Raw genomic sequence first — 23,464 nt, 5'->3', positions numbered from 1 at the left:
GATTCTTCTGCACTCAGCCTCTTTATGATCCAACTCTCACAGCCACACATGATTACTGGAAAAACCATAGTTTTGAATATATGTACCTTTGTCGGCAAAGTGATTTTTAATATGCTGTCTAGGTTTGTCATAGCTTTCCTTCCAAGGGTAAGCATCTTTTAATTTCATGGCTGCAGTCACCATCCACAGTGATTTTGGAGCCCAAGAAAATAAAATCTGTCCGTCTCCACTTTTCCCCTTTCTATTTGCCATGAAGTTATGGGACTCGATGCCATGATCTTAGTTTTTTGAAGGCTTTGTTTTAATCCAGTTTTTTCACTGTCCTCTTTCACCTTCATCAAGAGACTCTTAGTTCTTCTTCGCTTTCTGCCATTAGAGTCATATCATCTGCATATCTGAGGTTGTTGATATTTCTCCTGGCAGTCTTGATTCCAGCCTGTGATTCATCTAGCCTGGCATTTCACATGATGTACTCTGCATAGAAGTTAAATAAGCAGGGTAATGATATACAGCCTTGTCTTTCTCCTTTCCCAGTTTTGAACCAGTTTTTCCATGTAAGGTTCTAACCGTTGCTTCTTGACCTGCATACAAGTTTCCCAAGAGGCAGGTAATGTGGTTTGGTATTCCCATCTCTTAAAGAATTTTTCAGAGTTTGTTATGATCCACACAAAGGCTTTAGCAGAGTCAATGAAGATAGATGTTTTTCTAGAATTCCCTTGCTTTCTCTTTGATCCAACGAATGCTGACAATTTGATATCTGTTTCCTCTGCCTTTTCTAAACCCAGCTCATACATCTGGAAGTTCTCAGTTCACGCACAGCTGAAGCCTAGCTTGAAGGATTTTGAGTATAACCTTACTAGCACGTGAAATGAGCACAATTGTACGCCAGTTTGAACATTCTATGGCATTGCCCTACAACAGAAGTACAAGTTGGTAAATGACTGTTGAATGACTTGGGGGATAAGGGAAGGAAAAAAGTCATGGGTGACATTTAATAAAGGGACAGAGCCACGATAGTAACACAGGACTCTCTGGATCCCAAATTAAAAGCCCCTGGTTTTACAGAAACAGACTCAAAGACATATGGGGAGGACTGGGAGTTTGAGATTAGCAGACAAAAACTATTATGTATAGAACAGATAAGCAACAAGGTCCTACTGTATAGCACAGGGAACTCTATTCAATATCCTATGTTACACTATAATGGAAAAGAATATAAAAAAAATAATGTATATGTATGTATAACTGAATCATTTGCTATACAGCAGAAATTAACACGAAACTGTAAATCAACTACACTTCAATTAAAAATAATTAAAAAATCCCTGGTTTGAACCACGGTATTATCTTCCATGTTCAAAATCCAGTACCCTGGGCTCTGATCCCAGCACCTGCCTTCCAGGTCTGGCAGGCCTCTGCTGTCATAAATTCATAGAGAAAGCTCCATTCCCTTGATCCCTCTGTTTTCTGCCAGCTGGCCAGACCCCTTCCTGGTTCCTCTCTCTGACCAGCCCAGCCAGAGCCTCATACTGAACCATCTTATTTATCTTTGATTTTGTTCCATTTATCTCTCTGCATACTTTTTTGCTTTTAATAACTTAATGCTTAAAAAAAAAAACAACCTCTTACTCAATTTAAGCAAATGACTACTGAGACCTTCATACACGCTCTTCCACCTGTCTATAATAGCCCATTCTATGCACCCAAATATCTACTACTCCTCATTCAAGAATAAGCAGAAATTAATTATCAGGGAGGAGAAAGATAACCACAATGATATACTGCCACATGTCTATCAGATTAGCAAAATTAAAAGTGTCTGACAGGTGGCAGGGAGGTTCAAGAGGGAAGGGACATATGTATATCTATGACTGATTCATGCTGATATATTGTATATACAATACAATTCTGCTGCTGCTGCTGCTGCAGCTAAGTCACTTCAGTTGTGTTCAACTCTGTGCGACCCCATAGATGGCAGCCCACCAGGCTCCTCCGTCTCAGGGATTCTCCAGGCAAGAACACTGGAGTGGGTTGCCATTTCCTTCTCCAATGCATGAAAGTGAAAAGTGAAAGTGAAGTCACTCAGTCGTGTCCGACTCTTCTCGACCCCATGGACTGCAGCCTACCAGGTTCCCCCATCCATAGGATTTTCCAGACAAGAGTACTGGAGTGGGGTGCCATTTCCTTCTCCAGATACAATATTGTAAAGCAATTATTCTCCAATTAATAAATTAAAAATTTTGTTTAAGTATCTGATAGTACCAGGTATTGGCAAGGATGTGAAGCAAAGAGAATTCTAACTGTGCTGGTGGGATAGTAAATTGCTATAAACACATTAGACAGAAGTTTTTTAGTGTAGCAGGCCAAAAAACATCCCTCAAGGGAATTCCCTTGTGGTTCAGTGGTTAGGAATCTGCCTTTTTTTTTTTTTTGGCTGTGCTGGGTCTTCGTTGCTGTGCATGGGCTTTCTCTAGCTGCAGCGAGTGGGGGCTACTCTCTAGTTTCGGTGCGGTGGCTTCTCTTGTTGTGGAGCACGGGCTCTAGGCTTCCGGGCTTCAGCAGTCGCAGTTCTTGGGCAAAGAGTGTGGTATAAGCAGTTATGGCACGCAGGCTTAGTTGCCCTGAGACATGTAGAATTTTCCCAGACCAAAGATTGAACCCATGTTCCCTGTGTTGGCAGGTGGGTTCTTAACCACTGGGCCACCAGGAAAATCCCAGGAGTCTGCCCTTTCACTGCAGGGGAAACAGGTTCGAACCCTGGTCAAGGAACTAAGATCCTGCATGTCTCTCAGCAGGGCCACAAAATAAAAATAAATTTAAAAAAGAAAAAAAATGTCCATGGCTTAATCCCTGGAGTCTGTGAATGTTACTTCATGTGGCAAAAAGGACTTCGTTGATGTGTTACAGATTTTGAGATAAGACTATTCTGGTATTCTGGATTATTCTCATGAGCCCTAAATGCAATCACGTGTATCCTTATAAAAGAGAGGCAAAGGGAGATTTAACACTGACACAACAGGAGGCAGTGTAACTACAGAGGCAGAAATTGCAATAACGCAGCCACAAACCAAGGGATGCTGGAAACCACCAGAAGCTGGAGGAAGCATGGAACAAATTCTCACCTAGAGACTCCAGAGGGAATATGGGCCTGCCAACTCCTTGACTGTTAGACCTCTTGCCTCCGAAACTGTGAGAAAACACAGTTATGTTGAGTTAGTCCACTAGGCTTGTGATGATTTGTTACAGCAGTCATAAGAAACTAATTAAGCAGTGTCAACCAAACCCTTGTCCACACCCAGGAATTCTCCAATTCTTCTAAGTATATCCCAACAGAAATGTAAGCATTTGTTCACCCCCCCCTCCAAAAAAAAAGTGTAGATGTTCACAGCAGCATTATTTATTACAGCTCCAAACTGCTAAAAACCCAATGTTCATCCACAGTACAATGCATGAACTACCTGTGGGATAATCATCCAGTGAATACTACAGCAGCTATTTAGTTGCTAAGTTGTGTCCAACTCTTTTTGACCCCATGGACCATAGCCCGCCAGGCTCCTCTGTCCACAGGATTTCCCAGGCAAGAATACTGGAGTGGGTTGCCATGCCCCTCCAGGGGATCTTTCTGACCCAGGAATCAAACCCTCATCTCCTGAATTGGTAGGCAGATTCTTTAACACTGAGCCACCTGGGAAGCTCACAATGAATACTACACAGCAATAAAGACGGGTCAACTACAAATAAACAAAACATGGAAGAATCTCACAAATACAACACTGAACAAAAGAAACCAAAGGCAACAGGACACATATTGTTCAATTCTATTTATATCAAGTTAAAAAAGAGAAAATTAACTATTTCATCAAGTGACACAAAGCTAAAAACTTAAAGAAAAGCAGGGAATTATTACTGTAAGAGCCAGGATAGTATTCCTAGCTAGGGAAACAGGAGGGATGTGATCAGGAGGGAGCACCCGACAGAAAGGGGGTGGGGACTACTGGGGTGCTAACGGATGTCTTCTCATGGGGCAGGTGTTTTACAACAGCTTATTAACTGTACATTTATGTTTTATGCACTTTTCTGAATGTTATATTTCACAGTTAAAAAGTATCTTGGTGCTAGTGGCAGTAATTTTTTAAAAATATTTTATTTATTTGACTGCACTTGATTTTAGTTGTAGCATGTGATCTTTAGTTGTGGTATGTGGGATCTAGTTCCCTATCAAGGGATGGAATTTGGGCCCCCTGCATTGGGAACCTGAAATCTTAACTACTGGACCACTAGGGAAGTCCTGGTAACTTTTAATCAAATGAACAGGGAGTTTCCTAATCCATGAAGCCTTCCTGGGGGTCATCTGAGTCATTGGCCACTCTGGGCTGTGACCCACGGTGTCCTGTCTGGCTCCCCACCAGAAGAGGAGCGGTCCAGAGCCAGCACCCTGAAGCTACAGTCCTCTCAGGGTCCCCAGCAGGGGTCAGCCAGCCCCAGGGCCGGGCCCCCTTAGGCCTCGGGGAACATGTGAGGCCCAGCTCCAGGCACACCAAGCCTGACTCCCTAACCACCTCACACCGCCGGGGGCCCCTGGGTGTCGGCCGGCACTGTGGTAGCTGATGACTGCTGACAGAAACAGGGCGGAGCTGACTGCATAACCACTTACCTTTGACTCTGTCTCGTCACATCCCATTCAGGAACGTTCCCTAAGGCCTCCTCGAGGAATGCGCTCTGCCTGAAATGGCCCTTCTCTGTCAGTCTATTGAACTCCTACTCGTCCTTCAAGAGCCAGGTCCCGGTTCATCTCCTCTGTGAAATCATGGCCCGCCTTCCTCTGAGCTCCCACAGGCCCCTATTTCCCTTGGCTGCAGCTCGTCTACGTCCCGCTCCAAAGAATCCTAGAGTTCCGAAGCTCTCTGAACTCCCCGGGTTGTTCTCAGAACCTAAGTATGACCCACTTCTCAGCCTCAGGACTCTGGGAAACACTAGACGCGGGTTCCAGCAAGCCCAGGCCAGCGCTCGGGGACATTCTGGAAGTGCGAGACACTGCCTCGAGGTTCCCGCCACCATGGACTCCCGGCATGCACTGCGCCTGCGCAAGCTCCAGAGGCCTCAGGCTCGCGTGGCCTCGAGGTCAGGATCACTTACTTCCGGAGTGCACGTGCCACAAAATACGCACTTCCCGCCCAACGCCCCCCCTGAAAAAAGTGGAGCAGGCGGGACCTAAATAATGGGGCGGGGCCTGTAGGGATGGCCTAAGGAATAAGGTGGGGCTGAGCGTTAACTAGGAACTGAAATGGGAGTAGGCGTGGAGGTTGGGGCAGGGCCAGGGCCTGAATCTTGTCCAGTAAAGGGGCGGGGCCCCCAATTCCTAAATTAGGGGTGGGAGGGGAGACTCCTCGGGGCCTGAGGGAGAGGTGAAATGCAGGGGAGGCAAGAACAGGGGCTCCAAATCTTGAAAGCTCGTGAAAACAAAGCCTATTCCCACCCCAGCCAAGAGCCCTCTAGCTGAGGGTAGGAGAAAGCTCAGGGAAACCCCAACTTGCCTTCCCAACCTGCCTGCAACAGCGAGGAGAGCTGTTTTCTATCTCAGTACTTCTCTACTCCTCAGGCAAATCACTTTCACTCTCTGAACCCATTTCCTGTCACAAATGGTAAAATCCCTACTTTACACAGTGGCAAAGTATTAAATAGATCTTATTTAGGTGCCCAGAGAAGATAAATGGAGACAGTCTGGGATGGACCAGGTCTTGACTCCTGGGCAGGATTCAACTCCTGGACTTGCCACTGTATCCCTGCCTATCAACTCAGGTCAGGGGTCCAGGACAGGTTCCCAGGTGCAGGTTTTCATTTCAGTTCAGTCTCTTCAGTCGTGTCCAACTCTTTCCTACCCATGGACTGCAGCATGCCAGGCTTCCCTGTCCTTCACTAACTCCCAGAGCTTGCTCAAACTCATGTCCATCCAGTTGGTGATGCTGTCCAACCACCTCATCCTCTGCCATCCCCTTCTCCTCCTGCCTTCAACCTTTCCCAGCATCAGGGTCTTTTCTAATGAGTCAGTTCTTCGCATCAGGTGGCCAAAGTATTGGAGCTTCAGTTTCAGCATCAGTCCTTCCAATGAATATTCAGGACTGATTTCCTTTAGGATTTGATCTCCCTGCAGTCCAAGGGACTCTCAGGTATGCGTAGCGCATCCTTTCCCCCAGGAAAAGCCAGCAGTTGGGAACCCCTGCCCACCCCATCCCTGGGCCCCTTCTCCCCTAGGAAGGAAAACCCTGGATATTGTGTAAGAAACTTGAGTTCCTACAGTCTTAAACAAGGAGTGGGTAAAGAGTAAGAAGCTACAACCTCAGCTGTAGCCATAGGATACCAGGAAGAAATACTTGCCCTCAGGAGGAGGAACAGAGATCCAGGTTTTAAGATAACTGCCTAGAAGGTGTGAGGAGTGGAGAGCCACTTGGAGATGCTTTCTAGGCAGAGAACACCGGCTGCTGAGCCCTTTGGTTTCCAAACCCTTGGAACTCTGTTGGCCTTGGGAGATAAGAAGCTGGCCCTCCTCACTGAGGGTTAAAAATGCCAGCACTCCCCAGAACATACCAGAACAAAGCATGTGTGAGTAAGCCTGGGAGAGCCTTTGTGATTCCAAGGCAGTATCTCCTCCTTCGATAGATGAGGAAACTGAACCCAAGAGGAGGGCAAGACTGGGGCAGCAGCCAGCACATGATGGTCCAGCATCCTGCCCACCCTCCAGCCCGACACCAGGCCAGGAACTCTGGGACTGATGCCAGCCCTGGTTCTCACCAGCTCCTTCCTCCAGCCCATGAAGAAAGAGTACAGCCCTGCTGCCCACCTTGTGCCCCATCCAGGGCAGTTTTATTGGTGCCATTGGTACAAGGCCTTGGCCAACAGCCCCAAGCCTTTGCCTCCCCCTTTTCTGAGAAGGAAGCTGGATCCTTGGCCTGGCCTCCTAGGAAACAACACATTTGGTCTGATGTGGCTGCAACACACACGTGACACCCTGGGCACAGATCTGTGTGCAAGTCTGTGTCCAACTTCAAGGAGCAGGAGAGAGTGGAGGCCAGGTTCGTGGGTGGAGCCCCAGCTGGCTGTAGAGATGTGTGGGCAAGGTGAGCAGGCCCCTGGTGCACCCCAGCTCCAGTGCCCACTGGTGTGGCTGAAGCTCAGGGCTGAGGGACCGTATAATCAGAGATCCTGAGAGAGAAGCCTGAAGGCCAAAGAAGTAAGTGGAGCAGGCCAGGGCAGGCGCCCAGGGGTGGTTTCAGAGAGGGTAATGTGAGTGCACACACACAGCCCAGGCGTGGGAGACAATGTGCAAGGGGCCGTTGGTGAGAGGGGCTATGCCTCCCTTCCTTTCAGATCTGCATGCCTGAGCCCCTGGCCTGCTGAAGCTGAAGGAACACACCTAAGGGTGGGGTAGGGGGTGGGGGGAGACCAGGAAGGAAACTCAGCTGGAAGTGGTTTAGGCCTCAGAGCCCACATCCTGTGGGAGGGTCTAGCGAGGGGCCTGGTGTCTGTCAGAGTCTGCGGCACTGCTGGAGTGACAGTCCTCTAGGGGCAGAGATGGTCGACATCCTCCCAGGGAGAAGGTGGCCCAGAGGTGAGGAGGTGGGGTCAGTCCTGCCGCATTCAGGATCAGGAGGCCTCGGGCGAGCGCTGTCCCCCCTCCTCCTCCATCAGCAGCAGGCGGCGCCGGCCAGCTTCGTAGTCGGCCTCGTCCACGCTGACCAGCAGGCGGACGGCCTCCCGGCCCACCGCCTCGCGTAGCGCCTCAGTCAGGAACACGCCCCGCAGGGCCTGCAGCAGGGCACCGCTCAGGTAGTCGCCCCAGAAGGCGTCCAGGTAGGAGAGCTCGGAGAACTTGATGTCGCACACCACGGAGCCCAGGTCCCGGGAGCGCAGCACCGCGGTGGCCTGCCCAAACACGTCCAACTGCCGAGCCAGTGCCTGGGGCCGCCGCGAGGCCACGCCCTGCTCCAAGGCTGGCCCGTGTTCACAGTACTCTGCTCGCACCCTGAGCCGGATGTCTGCGGAGAACGAGGGACTGGTCAGGGAGGGGCCGCCACCCGCCCTCCCCTCCCCGCTGCGCCTCAGCGTGAGTTGCACTGCCCCGGCCCTACATCCTTCCTCCTCCTGGTAACCACACCCAAGTGTGGGTGACACCCTCGCTCGCTTGGGCTTGCTCTTGCGGTCTGACCTGCTCCCTCCTGACCTGCTGGCCCTGTGCTTCCCCTCACGTGCCCCACTCCAGCCACGCCACCTCCGTGCTCCTCCCCCCAACACCCAGCAGGTTCCGCCTGGCTCTGGCCCTCCCGTCTTCCAGCTAGGGATGGTCTCTCCCCACTGTCTGTTCTCTCCTCAGTGTCTGCAGGACTTATTCTCTCATCTCCTTCAGGTTCAAGCGCCGCCTTCCCAATGATCCTATTCCGACCATCCAACCTACCACCGCCCCCGGGCCTCTGCACTTCCCAGACTCCATTCCATTTCTGCTCCATTTCCTCCCCCCGCACTTAGCATCTTCTAACCCACCCCGAGCTTTCATTCACTGTCAAGCTAATCACCTATCTGCCCCCACTGTGAGCTCCCTGAAGGGATTTTTGTTTCTTGTTCACTTGTATAGGTAGCCTCGTGGCACATGGTAGGTACTCAATACACATTTGTGAAAGAACCAACGCATGAGTAAATGGATTGGCTTTTAAGTAACCAGCCATCCCCCTCTTCTCCCAACCATATCCTCAGGCCCCCACCCACCAAGGCAGGCACCAGGCCCAGGAGACTCAAGGCCAAATTGGGCTGGCTCTACAGAAGCAGGCACTCTCGTTCCACAAAGGCTGCCCAGAAGGTGGGCTCTGAGCCCAGGCCTGCTGGGGGCCATTCTGCCAGGGGCGGGGAGAAGGAAACCTATACAAGGCCAGAGACAGACAGGAAAAGACTCCTGAGTTCATCATGTGTACATGGAGCACCTGGATTTTCAGCTCTGATCAATTTCCTTTCTGCTTAAGCCAGTCTGAGGTATGTCTGTCACTTATAACCCTGCCCACATCCACCCAAATGACATGGCAGCTCTGGGCAGGGGGTGGGACGTGGGACTTCCAAGGCCATCTCTGTAAATGTGACCTCAGGCATATCCCTTCCCCTCAGTTCAGTGGAATCACTGAACTCCCACCTGTGAATCTGACTGCTGACTACTGATACCCACTCACAACACAGGCTGCCCTGAGGATCAAGTGTAAGCTGGAAATGACAAGCAGCAGAGTCATATGAATTCATTTAATCCTCAAACGACCCTGTGAGGCAGGCCCTAGTATCCCCCCAATTTACAGATAAGGAAATGAAGGCAGATGAGGAAAAGGGGACAACAGAGGATGAGATGGTTGGATGCCATCACTTACTTCATGGACATGAGTTTGAGCAAACTGCAGGAAATGGTGAAGAACAGGGAAGCCTGGCCTGCTGCAGTTCATGGGGTCGCAAAGAGTCAGACATGACTTAGCGACTGAACAACAAATGAAAGCACAGAGAAGTGACCTGCCCAAGGTCCCACGGACAGGGAATGGTAGCGTGACAGTGCGAGGATCAGAGGGCAGTGACCCTCCCATGCCCCAGACAGCAGCTTCAGGTCAGTGGAGCTGATCCCACCCCAAGACCCTTCAGGCACTAGCTATGTGACCTGAAACAAGTCACCACCTCTCTTGAGCCCAGGGTCTTGCCTAAACCAGGGGACAGTCCCTCCTGGAGAGGGTTATTCAGACGACCGTCCGCCAGCGGGTGCTACAGAAGGGCAGGCACCAGCAGCTCAGATGCAGGGGCACGTTCACCATTTTTGACTGACGAGGCCGATGAAGCTCTGGGAGGGGAGTGTCAGGTCCCTGACTCCTTTCACCTTTCAGAGACTGTGTCAGCTGCAGAGCAGAAAGCAGCAGGCAGGTCCCCGCTTCCCCAGGCAACTTCTCAGCACCACCCACTTCCTCCTCCCACCCCAAACCCCAAACGCTTCCTCTTTCTGCCTCAAGGGGAAGCTGACCCTCTCTGCTCGAGGCCTAGGAAAACCTGCTCAGCCTCGACCCCCAGGACTTCCCACGACATGCAGGCCTGGCTCCCTCCATCCTAGGATCAGACAAGACTTCTGGGCCCACATCCTTGACACCTCTGAGTGTCTGACCAGGCCCTCAACAGGCATGAGCTGGGAAGCAGGGGACCGGGGGGAGCAGCACCTGTCCAAGGCCACACGGGGGTGCTCAGCAGCAGAGGCACAGAGCCAGGTGGCGGAGAATGACAGACCTTGAGGCGAGTCCCGGCTCTGCCACTCTCTAGCTGTGGGGCCTTGGGCATGTGACCTCACCTCTCTGAGCCTCAGCTTCCCCATCTGAAAAACATAAACAAACAAGAGGTCCCTGCTGCACGACGGGGTCATGAGGATCAAATTAGGCAACGCATGAAGCATTCGACCCAGAGCCTAGGCACAGAAGGCACCCCAAAAACAGGAACTGTGATTTCGACACTCCCCTCTACCCCCATGGCCCCTGCCTAGGCCCTGCGCCCGCTCACCTGGGCCCGAGCCAGTGTCCTCCCTCGTCTCCTCCTGCAATCCCAGCTCCATCCTCCATACGCTGCCCTCCAGTCACAAGGGCAGTGCTCCCAGCACAAGCCTTACTCACAGAATGAGCTGGCCATCTCTACTGCCCAGAATGCCCATCACCCACCAAGGCCTGGCTCACTTGCAGCCTGGGGCCTGCAGCCGCCCCCTAGCTGGCATTTCCCCTAAGCACAGCCAGCTACTAGACCTGTGGGAGAGCCTGTCTATTCACACAGAGCCCACCGGGCACGATCAGGGAGGAAGGAGGACTGGACCGGGGGGACCCGCACATCCCTTTCATTCTTCTGTTTGACAGGTATTTACTAAGTGCCAGGAGCGCTGGGGAGACACAAGTAGGACTGGAAGACCTGTGAGCCGCAACCAAGGAGCACTCTGTGCGGGTCACACCCTGTGTGCTCTCCTGTGGTCAGTCATGTCTGACTCTTCACGACCCCATGGACTGTAGCCCGCCAGCCTCCTCAGTCCATGAAATTTTCCAGACAAGAATACTGCAGCAGATTGCCATTTCTACTCCAAGGGATCTTCCCAACCCAGGGACTGAACCCGCATCTCTTGCATCTCCTGCACTGCCTGGTAGATTCTTTACCACTGCGCCACCTGGGAAGGCCACAGCACACATGTGATATTCAGTACTTACTGCACCAAATACTCCTTTACACCTGGTGACCCTTTTGATGATGCCTGCAACCTTATGAGGCTGTGCTGCTGTCCCCTTTTTGTAGATGAGCAAACTAAGGCAGAGAGTCACCTGCCCTGGGCCACACAGGCAGGAAATGGCAGAGCTGGAATTCCAACCTAGATGCTTGCCTCTAGAGCCCAAGCTCTCAACTATCCCTAAACTGTGTGCTGCCTCTCACACAACCATACACAGAAGTCTATAATTAAAAGACATTCCAAGGGTCAGGAGAGAAAATTATAGAGTGCGAGTTGTAATTTAGATCAAAATGATCAGAGACAACCTCTCCAGGAAATGCTATTGGAAGTGCAACGTGAAGGAGGACAAGAGGTCGAGGCAAGCAAGCAGTGAAAAGAGAACAGCGGCTTTCCCAGAAGAGAGATCAGTGTTTGTGAAAGCCCAGAGGCAGAGCATGAACTTGGGGCATCCACAGGCTGGGGGGCAGCATGAGCGGATCACACTGGAAAAGGGTACAAGGGGACACCAGGAGGGGCCGGGCTGATTGCGCCCTGGCAGGCCGGGGAGGCGGAAAGTCTCGGGTCTTCCAAGCTGACCGCACGTCTCTGCACCTCAGTGGCCTCCTCCATAAAACCACCTCACCCCAGCACCTGTTCTCATGGGGCCACTGTGAGGATGACAAGGCTGGATGCAGGTAAAGGGCAGACTGAGGTCAGTGCCTGGCAGGTAATGAGTCCCCTGCAAGCAGCAGGAAGGAAGTGGCCTCAGGACAGCAAGCAGCAAGGGGGTCAGGAACAGAGCCAGGGAGCACTGGGGGAAAGCCAGAGGTAGCTGAATACTTTCCTCGGGCCAGGAACACCGAGCTTTTGCCTGCAGTCCCTCTCCACAGGTAGGAAATGCTGCCTGCCGCCAGGGTGGAGGGCAGGGCCAGGTTTTCTTGGAGAGGAGAGCTGCTTCTGCCTCTTGCACTCAAGTGGGCACCAGCGCCCCCTTGGCTTCCCTACCCCACACCTCATCAGTCTCTCTTTGGGGGCAAAATGGGCCCCAGAGGGGAATGGGAGGGGCTTTCCAGTGGGGAATCAGGGAAGGTTTGAGGGACACAGGCCACAGGAGAGCAGGTAAGCCACCATGCATGCCGGACCATGTGTTGCATATGGCTGGAGGCCAGGGACAACTCTCACTCAGGTCTCCCCTCCGGGAGTTAGTAACAGGAAAGTCTGGGGACCAACAGGATGGGTACCCAGCAGACAGCAGCCGCCAGCCAGCGCTAAGGGACAGACTCTGCCCCCAATGCCAGCACCTCCTCTGGACAACAGCCCGGCCTGCCTTGGCTCCAGGTTCTTCCCCAAGGCACAGGCAGAAGTCCTTCAACTTTCCTGAACTAATGGACAGGGAGGGACAGCGGGGACACACGGCCACTGAGGCAGTAACAACCTCCGGCCTGCTTCCGGAAAGAAGAGCACACCAGCACTTAGGAAGTGAGCTTGGGAAAAAAAGAGACTTCCTTGGCAGTCCAGTGGTTAGGACTCCACGCATTCCCTGCTGAGGGTGGGGGTTTGATCCCTGGTCAGGTAACTAAGATCCTGCAAGCCGCACAGCACAGCCAAAATTTTTTTTAAAAAAACATCAAACCCAAATCTGATCAGGCCTCTCCAGACCCAACTATCAATTTTTAGGAAAAACAGACAACAGAGGAACACGGTCAGTCAATCCTATCGCAGAATGTAACTGGCAAAATCTTGTCTCTGGGAAACACAACCACACAACTATCTTCAACAAATACAATGCAAGGCGGGTGGGGGAGAAACAAGATGGGGCTGGGGGCGTGGGCGCAGGGAGGGTGGATCCGATATATTAGGAAAGACTCAAGAGCACCAATATTTAGAATAATTAGACATTTAGGCACCAAGAAGACATTTGAGAGTAAGAAATTACTGGGTTTTTCTTTGTGAGTTTTTTTTTGGCGAGGGGAAGGCAGGGGGAAGATGCTGAGCTGCGCAGGTTGCAGGATCTTAGTTTCCTGACCAGGGATTGAACCTGGGCCACTGCAGCGAAAGCGCGAAGTCTGAGTCCTAACCACTGCACCACCAGGGAACTCAATTCTTATCTTCTCGAGATACACAGTGAAAAATCTACCCATGAAACAACAGGACACCTGGAACTGACTTCACAACAACGTGGCTAATGAAACCATGGCCCGACAGTGGCAGAGGTTGGGTGCTGGGCGGCCGAGGGTGGAGGTTCTTAATGCAAGTCTGTCTGCTTCTGTTTCTTATCCAGAAACAGATAGGGGGAGGAGCAAACAGATTGGGGGCGGGGGGGAAACGGAAGCAAAGCTCAGCTTGTCATTCAAGCCCTCCAACTGCTTCCTGTCATTTAAAAGACGCAAAGGCCTGGCCTGAGGCTCAAGGGCTCTGCAGGACAGGCCCCTGGCCTTCTGACTGCCCCCGCACATCCCCTGCTCCAGGCTCGCCAGCTTCCGCTCCATCACTGACATGTCCCCGCTCGGGTCTCCGCTCCTGCTATCCCCTCAGCCGGAAACACCCTTCCTCAGCCATCCACACCCACCTGCCTCTCTCCCTGTCTTCTGAGAGGCATTCCCAGACCACCCTACCCTGAAAATCCATCTAGAACTGCATTTCCCATCATTCTATATGCCCTGTCCCTGCTGGTTTCTCTCCGCAGCTGACATCGTCAGTCTCTCTCTTCCTTCTCTTAGCTTTTTCCTCCCACCAGAATACAAGCCGTGTGAGGGCAGGGCCTCCTGTCTATGGGATGTGAGCACACAGTCAGCGCTCTATAAACGCGTGTGACAACCAAATGAACAAACCTGGGCTTTCGCCCAGCCTGCCTGCTCCACACAGGGCGGACGATATCTACCTCAGGGGCCGTCTTGAGGACTCAAGGTCCGGGAGCAGCACACTCAGCACAGAGCACAGTGGACGAGGGATGAGGAAACTCAGAGGTCCCGTGACTGAGTCCAGGATCCCCCAGGGCCCATTCCTCACACTCTGGGGCCCTCAGGAGTTCATTTTGGTTCAATCCCTCAACGGAGCGCAGTTGACTGGGGGGGTCCAACCCCACGGGTGGCACAGGTGAGGACGGGGCCCCCTTCCTCAGGTCTGGAGGGGCCTCCTTCCAACCCCGAGACTAAGCCATCTCCATTTTCAGGGGAGAAAACCCGGGCCCTACAGGGGAGAGCCTCACGCCGGCCCCACCCTGCCTGGTGAGTCAGCAGTCAGACCTGCTCACTCATCTCCCACATCAGGAACCGGTCACACCCAGGTTAACCACCACCCCACCCTCAGTCAAGACGCTGAAGCCTCCACCAGCAGGACCCCTCCCTGGCCTCAGATTGGCCTGCTCCAGGGAGGCAGAGGCTCTCGGGCCCCCCAGCCAGGGGGTGGCCCTAATTACCACCTGACTAGGGAAGAGTCACAACCAAGCAGCCACCCCCTCACGTGGGGGCCGTCTGGGGTCACGGCTGGTTCTGCTGGTCTGCTCCTCCTGACGGCACCCAGGACAGGTATCTGCAGCCTTGGCCATGGGGTGGCTTTGGTGCCCAGGGCCTGGGGGGCCGAAATGGGCACCGGGAGGAGGCAGAGTATGCGCTCCAGAGGGGTGGAGGCTCTGCAGGTGAGGAGGAAGGCCCCCCGCCCCCACCGGAGGCTGAGGTCTCCTGGGGAATGCAGAGCTGCCGCCACTCCCCCTCAATCTTCCTGCCTGTGATCCCACCCCAATCCAGTCCAGCCTGAGCCTCTCACTAGCTGATACCCTCTGTGACTGAGCCTTGTCCCACTCAGAGGAAGGGATACCAGAGCAGCGTGTGGGAGTGTGAGAGAGTGAGTCCTCTCCTCGCGACTAGTGAGAACTTCTCACAGGAAGGTCTTCATGAGTCTGCACAGCAGAGTCCCCTACCCCACTCAACCCAACAAGTCTGCAGGTCCAGTCAGCCCTATGGTTTATTTCCGTAGGTTCACCTCCTTCTCACCTCTCCAACGCCACTCCCCTGGGCCAGACCTCAGCCCAATCCATGTTAGTCTTGAAGCCCCTCCACTCAGGTCCCTGCTTCCACTCTGTTGCCTCTATTTCCCATGCACCTGAGAAAGCATGGGCTACCTGTGCAGCACTGTTCTAACACTGCACATTCTAACTCATTTACTGACTGATTTTCTAGATGGAACCAGAGTTCACCTCACTGCCACGCTAAAATAAAAAATCCCTTGGAAAGACTTGACCTCTAGTAAAAAATCTAACTCCCATCTGCCCTGAGGCCTGCCAGGCCCAACCTCTCAGGCTCTGCCTGGCTCTTCCAATAAAAAATGAAAATGAAGGTAAGGGATTATCAGGAAAGGCCTCCTGGAGAAGGCTGCACACAACATAATCTTTGGACTATGGGTGGGAGGTAGACCACCAAGATGGCTACAGAAAGGGCAAGAATTCTGCTGTGCTGAACAGGTGCCCAAGCCGCTGCCTGCCCCCTGGGTGTCAGACAGGGGGCTGCTTCACCCGCCTCCAGCTCTACACTGTACATGCGCTCCCTGAGGCACACACAGACACCTACCACAGGTCACTTTGCCCTCTGAGGTGGGCCGGGCTGGCTCCTGCTGCTGCTGGGGGGTGGTGGTACCCGCCCTCCGCCGCCGTCTGGCACCACCACTGGGACGGCCCCGACTCCGTCGCTGCCGCTTAGTTGGGGGAGAACCTGAGGAGACAAAGATGAGGTAGGCTAAGGACCAGATGACAGGTGGAACACCAAGATGGGAGCCCAAGGAAGCGCTCAAGTCTGGATTCTGGGCTGGGAGACCCTAGGTGAGCCCCTCTGCTTCCTGGGCCAGAAGATAGAGAGTACAGACAAATGAGCATCAGGTAGGACAGGTGAGCACACCCCACCCGGCAGTTCCGCCCTCAGATGTGACCCTAGAGAAACCCTGACTACTCACACCAGCAAACAGGCAGGACAACAGTTATGGGAGCCTGGAGCTTTGTTTATGGTTTCTAACCATGTAAACCTGAAAACAAGGTAAATGTCTGACAAAAAGTGCACACAGGAGTTTCCAAATAGATTGCTGAGTGAAAGAAAGCAAGTAGCTACAGTTTGCTACATTCTATATAAAAAAGGAGAGGAAACAAGAATGTATACATTTTTTGCTATTTCTGCAAGATGGAACACCATAAAGCTATAAGGGAAATGAAATTGATTATCTACTGGGAGGGAAGTGAAGTGAAGTGAAGTCGCTCAGTTCCGTCAGACTCTTTGCGGCCCCATGGACTGTAGCCTATCAGGCTCCTCTGTCCATGGGATTTTCTAGGCAAGAATACTGGAATGGGTTGCCATTTCCTTCTCCAGGGGATCTTCCTGATCCAGGGATCAAACCCCAGTCTCCTGCATTGCAGGCAGATGCTTTACCCTCTAAACCACTAGGGAAGTCCGGGAGGGAAAGAGACAACAAAAGAAATGATACTTCTAAGAACATCTTTTCTGCATACTTTAGATTTGACTTTGGAATCATGTAACTGTTTTATGACATACTCAAAAAATTTAAGGCAGCAAAATAGAGCATAAAATTAAACAGAAACAAATGAATCTAAACATACATGGAATAAGTAATACACAGCAGGAGAAAAGGATTTTAAGTAACTAGGAAGAATATTGTGACCATACACTCTTAGTAGGATATACTCTGAAAACAATTAAAAATCACACACAAAAATCTTATGTTTCATTCAATAGACATGGTTAGCACTTTCCAAATTTGAAAATGTTTTATTATTATTGTAAAATAAAGCAAATTTAAGTCCATGTCTTAATGTTACCAAGAACCAAGATTTTCAGCGTAAGATAAAAATGTCCTTGTAAGGACTTCCCTGGCAGTCCAGTGGTCAGGACTCTGATTTCACTCCCAATGATGCAGGTTCAATTCCTAGTCAGGGAACTAAAGTCCCCACAAGCCAGCTCAGTGCAGTCAGGAACACAAACCAAAAAAAAAGGTTCTTGTAATGTTAATTTTGAACTGAAAATACTCACATGAATTTTTATTTAAAGGCATAGTTTCTAGTTTGGTTCACTGTAACAGCCTAGATACAATGCGCCTACTCAGCCCCTGAATCTTGGTCTCTAAATACCACTGCCTCTAAGAGAAACCAGGCTTCTGGAAACAGCTGATTCCAGGGCTGGGGAAGGAAAATACAGGGAACCCAGGACATCCTGCAGTCCTACCTACAAACCAAGAAGCATTCAAAGAACGAGGCAGACACATCAAAAAGACACAGGAGCTAGCCACTTTGAACATCAGGAAGAATAACTGATTCTAACACATTAAACACATAAGAATACCTGAGTCCACGGTGACACTCCTCACTTAAAAAAGAGAGGGAGGGATGGATAGAAGCAAAGAGAAAAGTAAAACTCCTTTTGAGAAAATGCCAGGTAACAGACACAGGAGAGAATCTGAAAATCACTGTGAGAACACCAGTATAACAACTGGTTCAGGCAAAGATTTCCAATGGCTGATAAACCCACTGGGGATGCTGCTGGGGAACAGGATGAGTGAAAATGTCATCCCACAGATTAGCTACTAACCACGAAGGGAAAAATACCTCTGTACTAAGGGCAAATACACTAGATAACCAGGTAAACAAACTTGCTCGCTCACAAAAGGAAAACCAGGCCTCCTCATGTGCTCCAATGTGAAGCTGATGGCATCAACCAAGGAACATCCTGGCCAAATCCACATAACCTGAATCTAACTGACTCGCTAAACACCATTCCCAAAATACAGAGGACAGAGGGATAAGTTAAAAGATACCGTCAGGAAATCATCAGACACATCCAGAAATAATCAGGACACTAAAAAACAAGTGGCCTGATCAATGTCTTGAGAAAATAAAGAAAAAGGTACCTGGTGGCAGGGGGTGGGGAGGTTCTATAGTAGAGATTAAGGAGACTAACAACGGAGTGCCCAACAACACATCTATGAGTGGATCCTTAAAGTCCAGACAGGATTGAGAAGATGTGAAACAGGGTCATTAGGATACCAGAGGATTAGTGCTCATGCCCTTTCTCAGGTATGATAGTGGTCTTGAAGTGGTATCAGACAATCTCCTGATTCTCACGAGATGCCTGCTAATTTAGGGGTAAAGTGTCCTGATGCCTATAATTTACTTTCAAAGAGTTCAATAAAAAAAAACCCAGAGTTATACACCCACACACAAAACAAAACTGGCAAAACATTAAAATTACTGAATCAAGGTGAAAGATATGAACAAGTTTACCGTACTAATCTTTCAACTTCTCTGTATATTTGAAATTACATTTGAATGATTAAAAACTTGGCAGAGGGGAGGAGAATAGATAAATTCACTGCCATGGCAATATAACAAGACCAATTAGAAACCCAATGTGAATAAATCTCAGAAACACATCCAATAAAGACAGCCATGTGACAGATAACACCTACAATGTGATGCCATTTAAATGACATAAAACCACAAGAAACAACTGCACAGGTTACTTCTGGACCCAGGCTTTTGCAGCAATAAACACACAACCCCACACACAAACACAAAACAAAAATGAGACAGAATTGGGACTTCCCTGGTGGTCCAGTGGCTAGGAATCCGCCTGACAATGCAGGGGACACTGCTTTGATCCTGGATCTGGGACGATCCCACATGCCTTGAGGCAACTAAGCCCATGCACCACAACTGAGACTGTGCTCTAGAGCCCACGAGCTGCAACTACTGAGACCATCTGCCGCAACTACTGAAGCCCATGCGTCCTAGAGTCCATGCTCTGCAACAAGAGAAGCCATCACAATGAGAAGCCTGCACACCCCAAGTAGAGCAGTCCGCACTTGCCACAACTAGAGAAGGCCCGAGCGCAGCAATGAAGACCAAGCACAGCCAAAAATAAAGTAAATATATACACTTAAAAGAGAAACAGACAAAATCACCCGTCAGGCTCCTTTCTTGATGGGTCAGGATGAGGCAGGTTCATGAGGCTTCAGAAGGGACACTCACCTGTCTCCCACTGACCCTGCTCAGCATTCGAAGAACTGCTTGACTGGCGACGGCGACGGCAGCTGCCCTCCATCCTCCTTGAAGAGTTGGACAAACCATAGCTATACCGCTCTGGAGACACTGGGGATGGGGCAGGGGATTGAAAAAAGTATTTGAAACCTCCAGCTTCTCCCAGGCCCAGCCTCCAATCCTCACCCCTCCCCGCAAAGATGAAAGCCTGCCCCACAGGGTACCTGAGTTCCCCAGAGGTCAAAGCCCAGACAGCCACTCCTCCTCAAACACCTCCAACCCAGTAACTGCTCCAGCCTCCCAGGATAGACACTCATCACCTCCTGGGGCCACCCAATCCACGTCTACAGCAGCACCAACTGTCAGAGCTATTCTGTAAGCTGAGTTATGGTCAAGATTCAGGCAATGCTGCCTACGTGCTCCCCACCCCCAACCACCCCTGGGTCTCCCTGAGGCCCTAAGGAGTAGGCAGGCCCCTGCAAGCTCCCCAAATCTTCTCTTCCAGAGCCTGACCTCCAGACACATTTTTCCCAAAATGCTGTCAGTTAGGCCTTAAGGTTACCCTTCTCCTGGTTATCCAAACCCCATGGGCTTACCCTGGACAGGGAAGCTCACAAACGCCCTCCCCAAACTAGCCACAGCACCTCCAGTAACCCAGCCAAGGGCTCAACAGCTCACAGCCTCAGCACACAAGGGGCTCCTCACCTGCTCGGGACTGTTCTAGGAGTCCTTCCCTTACAAGGGTTAAGGGCATTAACTCTGGAGACAAACTAGCAGGATTTGAATTCTAGTTGTGTTATCTGCAAGCTCCTGTGTGACACAGCTTCTCAACTACTCTCTGCCCTTACTTCCATCTCTGCTCCTGCCACACTGGCCTTGGACAGTGCCAAACTCAGTCCTACCTCAGGATTAAACAGTCTGTCTTTCCCTAGAATGTTTCCCTCTTGAGATCTAGACACTCGGGCAGTACAGCAGCCTCAGTTCAAATGTTTTCTGAGAAGGAAAGGACTTAACTGGTTATAAAAACTTCAGGGGGCAGCCTTTCACTCTCAAACACTCCACACTTCATACTCTCTCAGCTCCACTATTCTGTTTCAGTCTTTCCATAGCCACATCTAAAAGCGAATCATTTAAATAAAGTCATCTTCACATACTATAACAACAGTGATAACAAGTCATTCATCTGTCTCATAGTCTGATATCGTTTAATCGCTGCTCACCTCCAACTCTCGTGTGACCCCATGGACTGTGGCCCTGCAGGCTTCTCTCTCCATGGGATTCCCCAGGCAAGAATACTGGAGTGGGTTGCCATTTCCTTCTTCAGGGGATATTCCTGACCCAGGGATCAAACCAGTGTCTCCTGCATTGGCAGGCGGATTCTTTACCACTGAACCACTAGGGAAGCCCTCTATAGTCTGATACCCCCACTAAATGAAAACCTCAGGGAACAAACACTTTGTCAGTCTCATCAAGCTGTACCTCCTGTTCCCTATTTCCCAGGGACACACAGGATCCTACTGTTGTATGTGGGCAAGCTGCGTAACTTCTCTGAACCTACTGTGCTTTCCCTGTACAGTGGGGACAGTGACAGGACTTCCACTTAGGATTACTGGTGGCGGGGAGGCGGGGGGCGGGGGGCGGGGGGGGGGGGCGGCGGTCATAAGGTGATAGTGCACATGAAGGAGGACTTACTGCTATGCCCGGCATGAAGTAAGCCCTCCGTAAACAGTGGCCACAAACATCACTACTGACGTGGCCAAATTTCACAAGCTCACCCCTCCCAAAGCCATGCCTCCTCCCTCTTGTGTTTCTCATTGATACCCTGGGAGGAGGAAAGAGTGCGATGAGACACATACTGTCTGATATGGCTCTCTTCATATCAGGCACCGAGGAGGCCCAGCGAAAGCAAGGCCCTCTCCCCAGTGGAAGTCGGTCGCCCGCCCATTCCACCATACCTGGCCGACGCCGCTTGCGCGCCAGGTGCGGCAGCAAGTCGTGGCGGGACAGTAGGCGCAGGAGTTGCCCCAGCAGCCTCAGGTTGCTCTCGTCGCACTGCCCGCGGCGCTCCAGCTCCAGCAGCAGCTCCAGGCCACTGCGGGCGCGGGCCAGGCCGCCGGGGGCACCCGGGACCTCGTCCAGCAGGAAGGCTAGCAGCTCCAGCTCGCACTCGGTCAGCTGCCCGCCCACCACCTCGAACATACGGTGAAGCGATAGCATCCCGTAGTAGTCCAGACACTCATCCTCCTCCCAGCTCGGGGCCGGGGTCGACCCGGTCAGCGCCATACCCGGGGGAGCGGGGCAGAACAAGCTCAGAACCAGGGCCTAGAACCCACACAGCGAGCAGGAGGCAGCGGTCAGCGACGCGGGGACCCAGACCTCAACCCCCGCCAGTGCGTGTCCCCAGCCGCGTCCTGCCAGGCAGGGCCACCCTCAGTCCCAGACCTTGGAGCCTCCCCCCTCTGCCACAGGAGAATGGTATCGCCCGAGGTCCCCTAGTAACAGGTCCAGACGCCAGACCCCGCTCATCCTCCTACCACTCGGACTGGCCAGACCCGAGGGCCCCTGCCTAGGTGGTATGTTCCGAACAAGCCTCCCAACCGAGCAAGTGACTCGGTCCGAACAAGCCTGGGGGCCCAACTCGGGGCACCCCGCCAATAGCCCTTTGTGAGCAATACTGTCTGGACATGTTCCTTGGCTCCGTCCAGAGGTACTGTCCGATCGGCCATACAGGTCAACATAAGTGGTACCGCCCGAAAGTGACCCTCTGTCCCCTACAGTGAGACCGACCAAAGCCGCCCTTCGCCCCACACAGGTGGCGCTGTCCGAATCCGACCCCCTTGCCCTGGAAGGGCGGTACCTCCCTCTCCCCAGCACCCAGGTGGTCCCGTCTACCCGCCACTGGTCGCTTGTAGGCCCTCTCTATGGACTTACCGAATCCCGGCGTCCCACGACTCCCAGGCGACGGCCGCAGCCACTTGTTTAGGATCTTTCTGGCACCTTCTCTATTATTACGCCTGCGTCACCTCGCCCCTCCTCCTTCGCCCAACTCGCGCAGGTGCGACCGCCACGCCCCTTACGCGCAAGCGCAGAGTGAGCTTCCAGGCCCCTCCCCTGGGCCCGCCCCCAACCGTAGTGTTTGGCAGGCCTGTGCTGCGCCTGCGCAGAGCGAAAGTGGCGCCGCATCTGGGCTGGAGCTGGTGGTACCCTTTTGCAGGGTCGAATCTAGCTATAGTGTCCTTGTTGCCCCACATCACGACCTGCTGAAACTACTCATGTCATGGACTACAACCCCCTCCTAATCACAACCTAGAAGCCCACGTTACCACTGCTTTCACCTGTCGGTGGCAAAGGACCATAATCACAACCGTCCTGGCTCTGGGTAGTGCCAAGACCCCTTATGATCAGGACTTGGACTTCCCTCCATTAGACTACCCCTTAATTCTACTGGCAACCTATACCCCATCTGTGCCATCTCGTGGTCCTGACTGGAATCCCACCTCATCGAAGAGACATTCCCCATCTATAAATTCCTCTCAATCAAGGCTAGGACTCTCCGTCTCATTTTAGGAGCCAGTACCTCCTTCTTGATTGCAATAGGCCCCTACATCTTGATTGTGCACTTCCGGATGGTGTCCGTCATGACTCGCCCGTTACAGTCAGAATCCCATCCAGGAACTCTAACGCCCTGCCCCCAAAATCCTTTAAAATCTCTGACCTCCAAGGTCACAGGAAACTCTCAATACCCCTCTCTAATCTGCACCTACCAATTTCACTCTGGCAAAAGCAGGTCTCTATCAAGAGAGTTGGTGTCAAGGCTGCATGTCTAAGCACTACCACCACCACCCCAACCCTGCGGCAGAGCCCTGGACATTGTGGCCATCCTGCTCGCTCCCCACTTGGGTGACTCAAGGTGAGGGCCCTCAAGTGTCTCGGGACAGATTCTGGGACCGGTTCCCATCCCCTTGGGACTCCTGGGTCCTGCCTCACACTGGCTATAGCAGTAACTTCGGAAGAGTTCCTTCCCCTCTCTCTTATGGCTCTTTGCCACCCTATGGACTGTAACCCGCCAGGCTTCTCCGTCAGTGGGATTTTCCAGGCAAGAACACTGGAGTGGGTTGCCATTTTCTTTCTTTTTTTCATTTATTTTTGGGGGGGGAGGGGGTTGCCATGTTCTTCTCCAGGGGATCTTCCCACCC

The 23,464-nt window shown here is 51.9% G+C and overlaps 1 protein-coding gene across 1 annotated transcript; it reads right to left on the bottom strand.

The window, feature by feature from the left end:
• Positions 1-6,831: 6,831 nt before the first annotated feature.
• On the bottom strand, positions 6,832-22,368 carry DEDD2 (death effector domain containing 2). Its single transcript, XM_069550932.1, has 5 exons — positions 22,200-22,368; positions 21,224-21,590; positions 19,260-19,379; positions 15,802-15,942; positions 6,832-8,033 (listed from the first exon to the last, which is right to left on the bottom strand). The coding sequence occupies exons 2-5, from the start codon at positions 21,549-21,551 to the stop codon at positions 7,642-7,644; spliced, it is 981 nt and encodes a 326-aa protein (XP_069407033.1). The 5' UTR covers positions 21,552-21,590; positions 22,200-22,368; the 3' UTR covers positions 6,832-7,641.
• Positions 22,369-23,464: the final 1,096 nt, after the last annotated feature.

This window comes from Ovis canadensis, chromosome 14 (assembly GCF_042477335.2).
Source record: "Ovis canadensis isolate MfBH-ARS-UI-01 breed Bighorn chromosome 14, ARS-UI_OviCan_v2, whole genome shotgun sequence".
NCBI lineage: Eukaryota > Metazoa > Chordata > Mammalia > Artiodactyla > Bovidae > Ovis > Ovis canadensis.
Note: the sequence above shows the minus strand (reverse complement) of the source record. Positions and strands in the feature narration are given on the sequence as shown.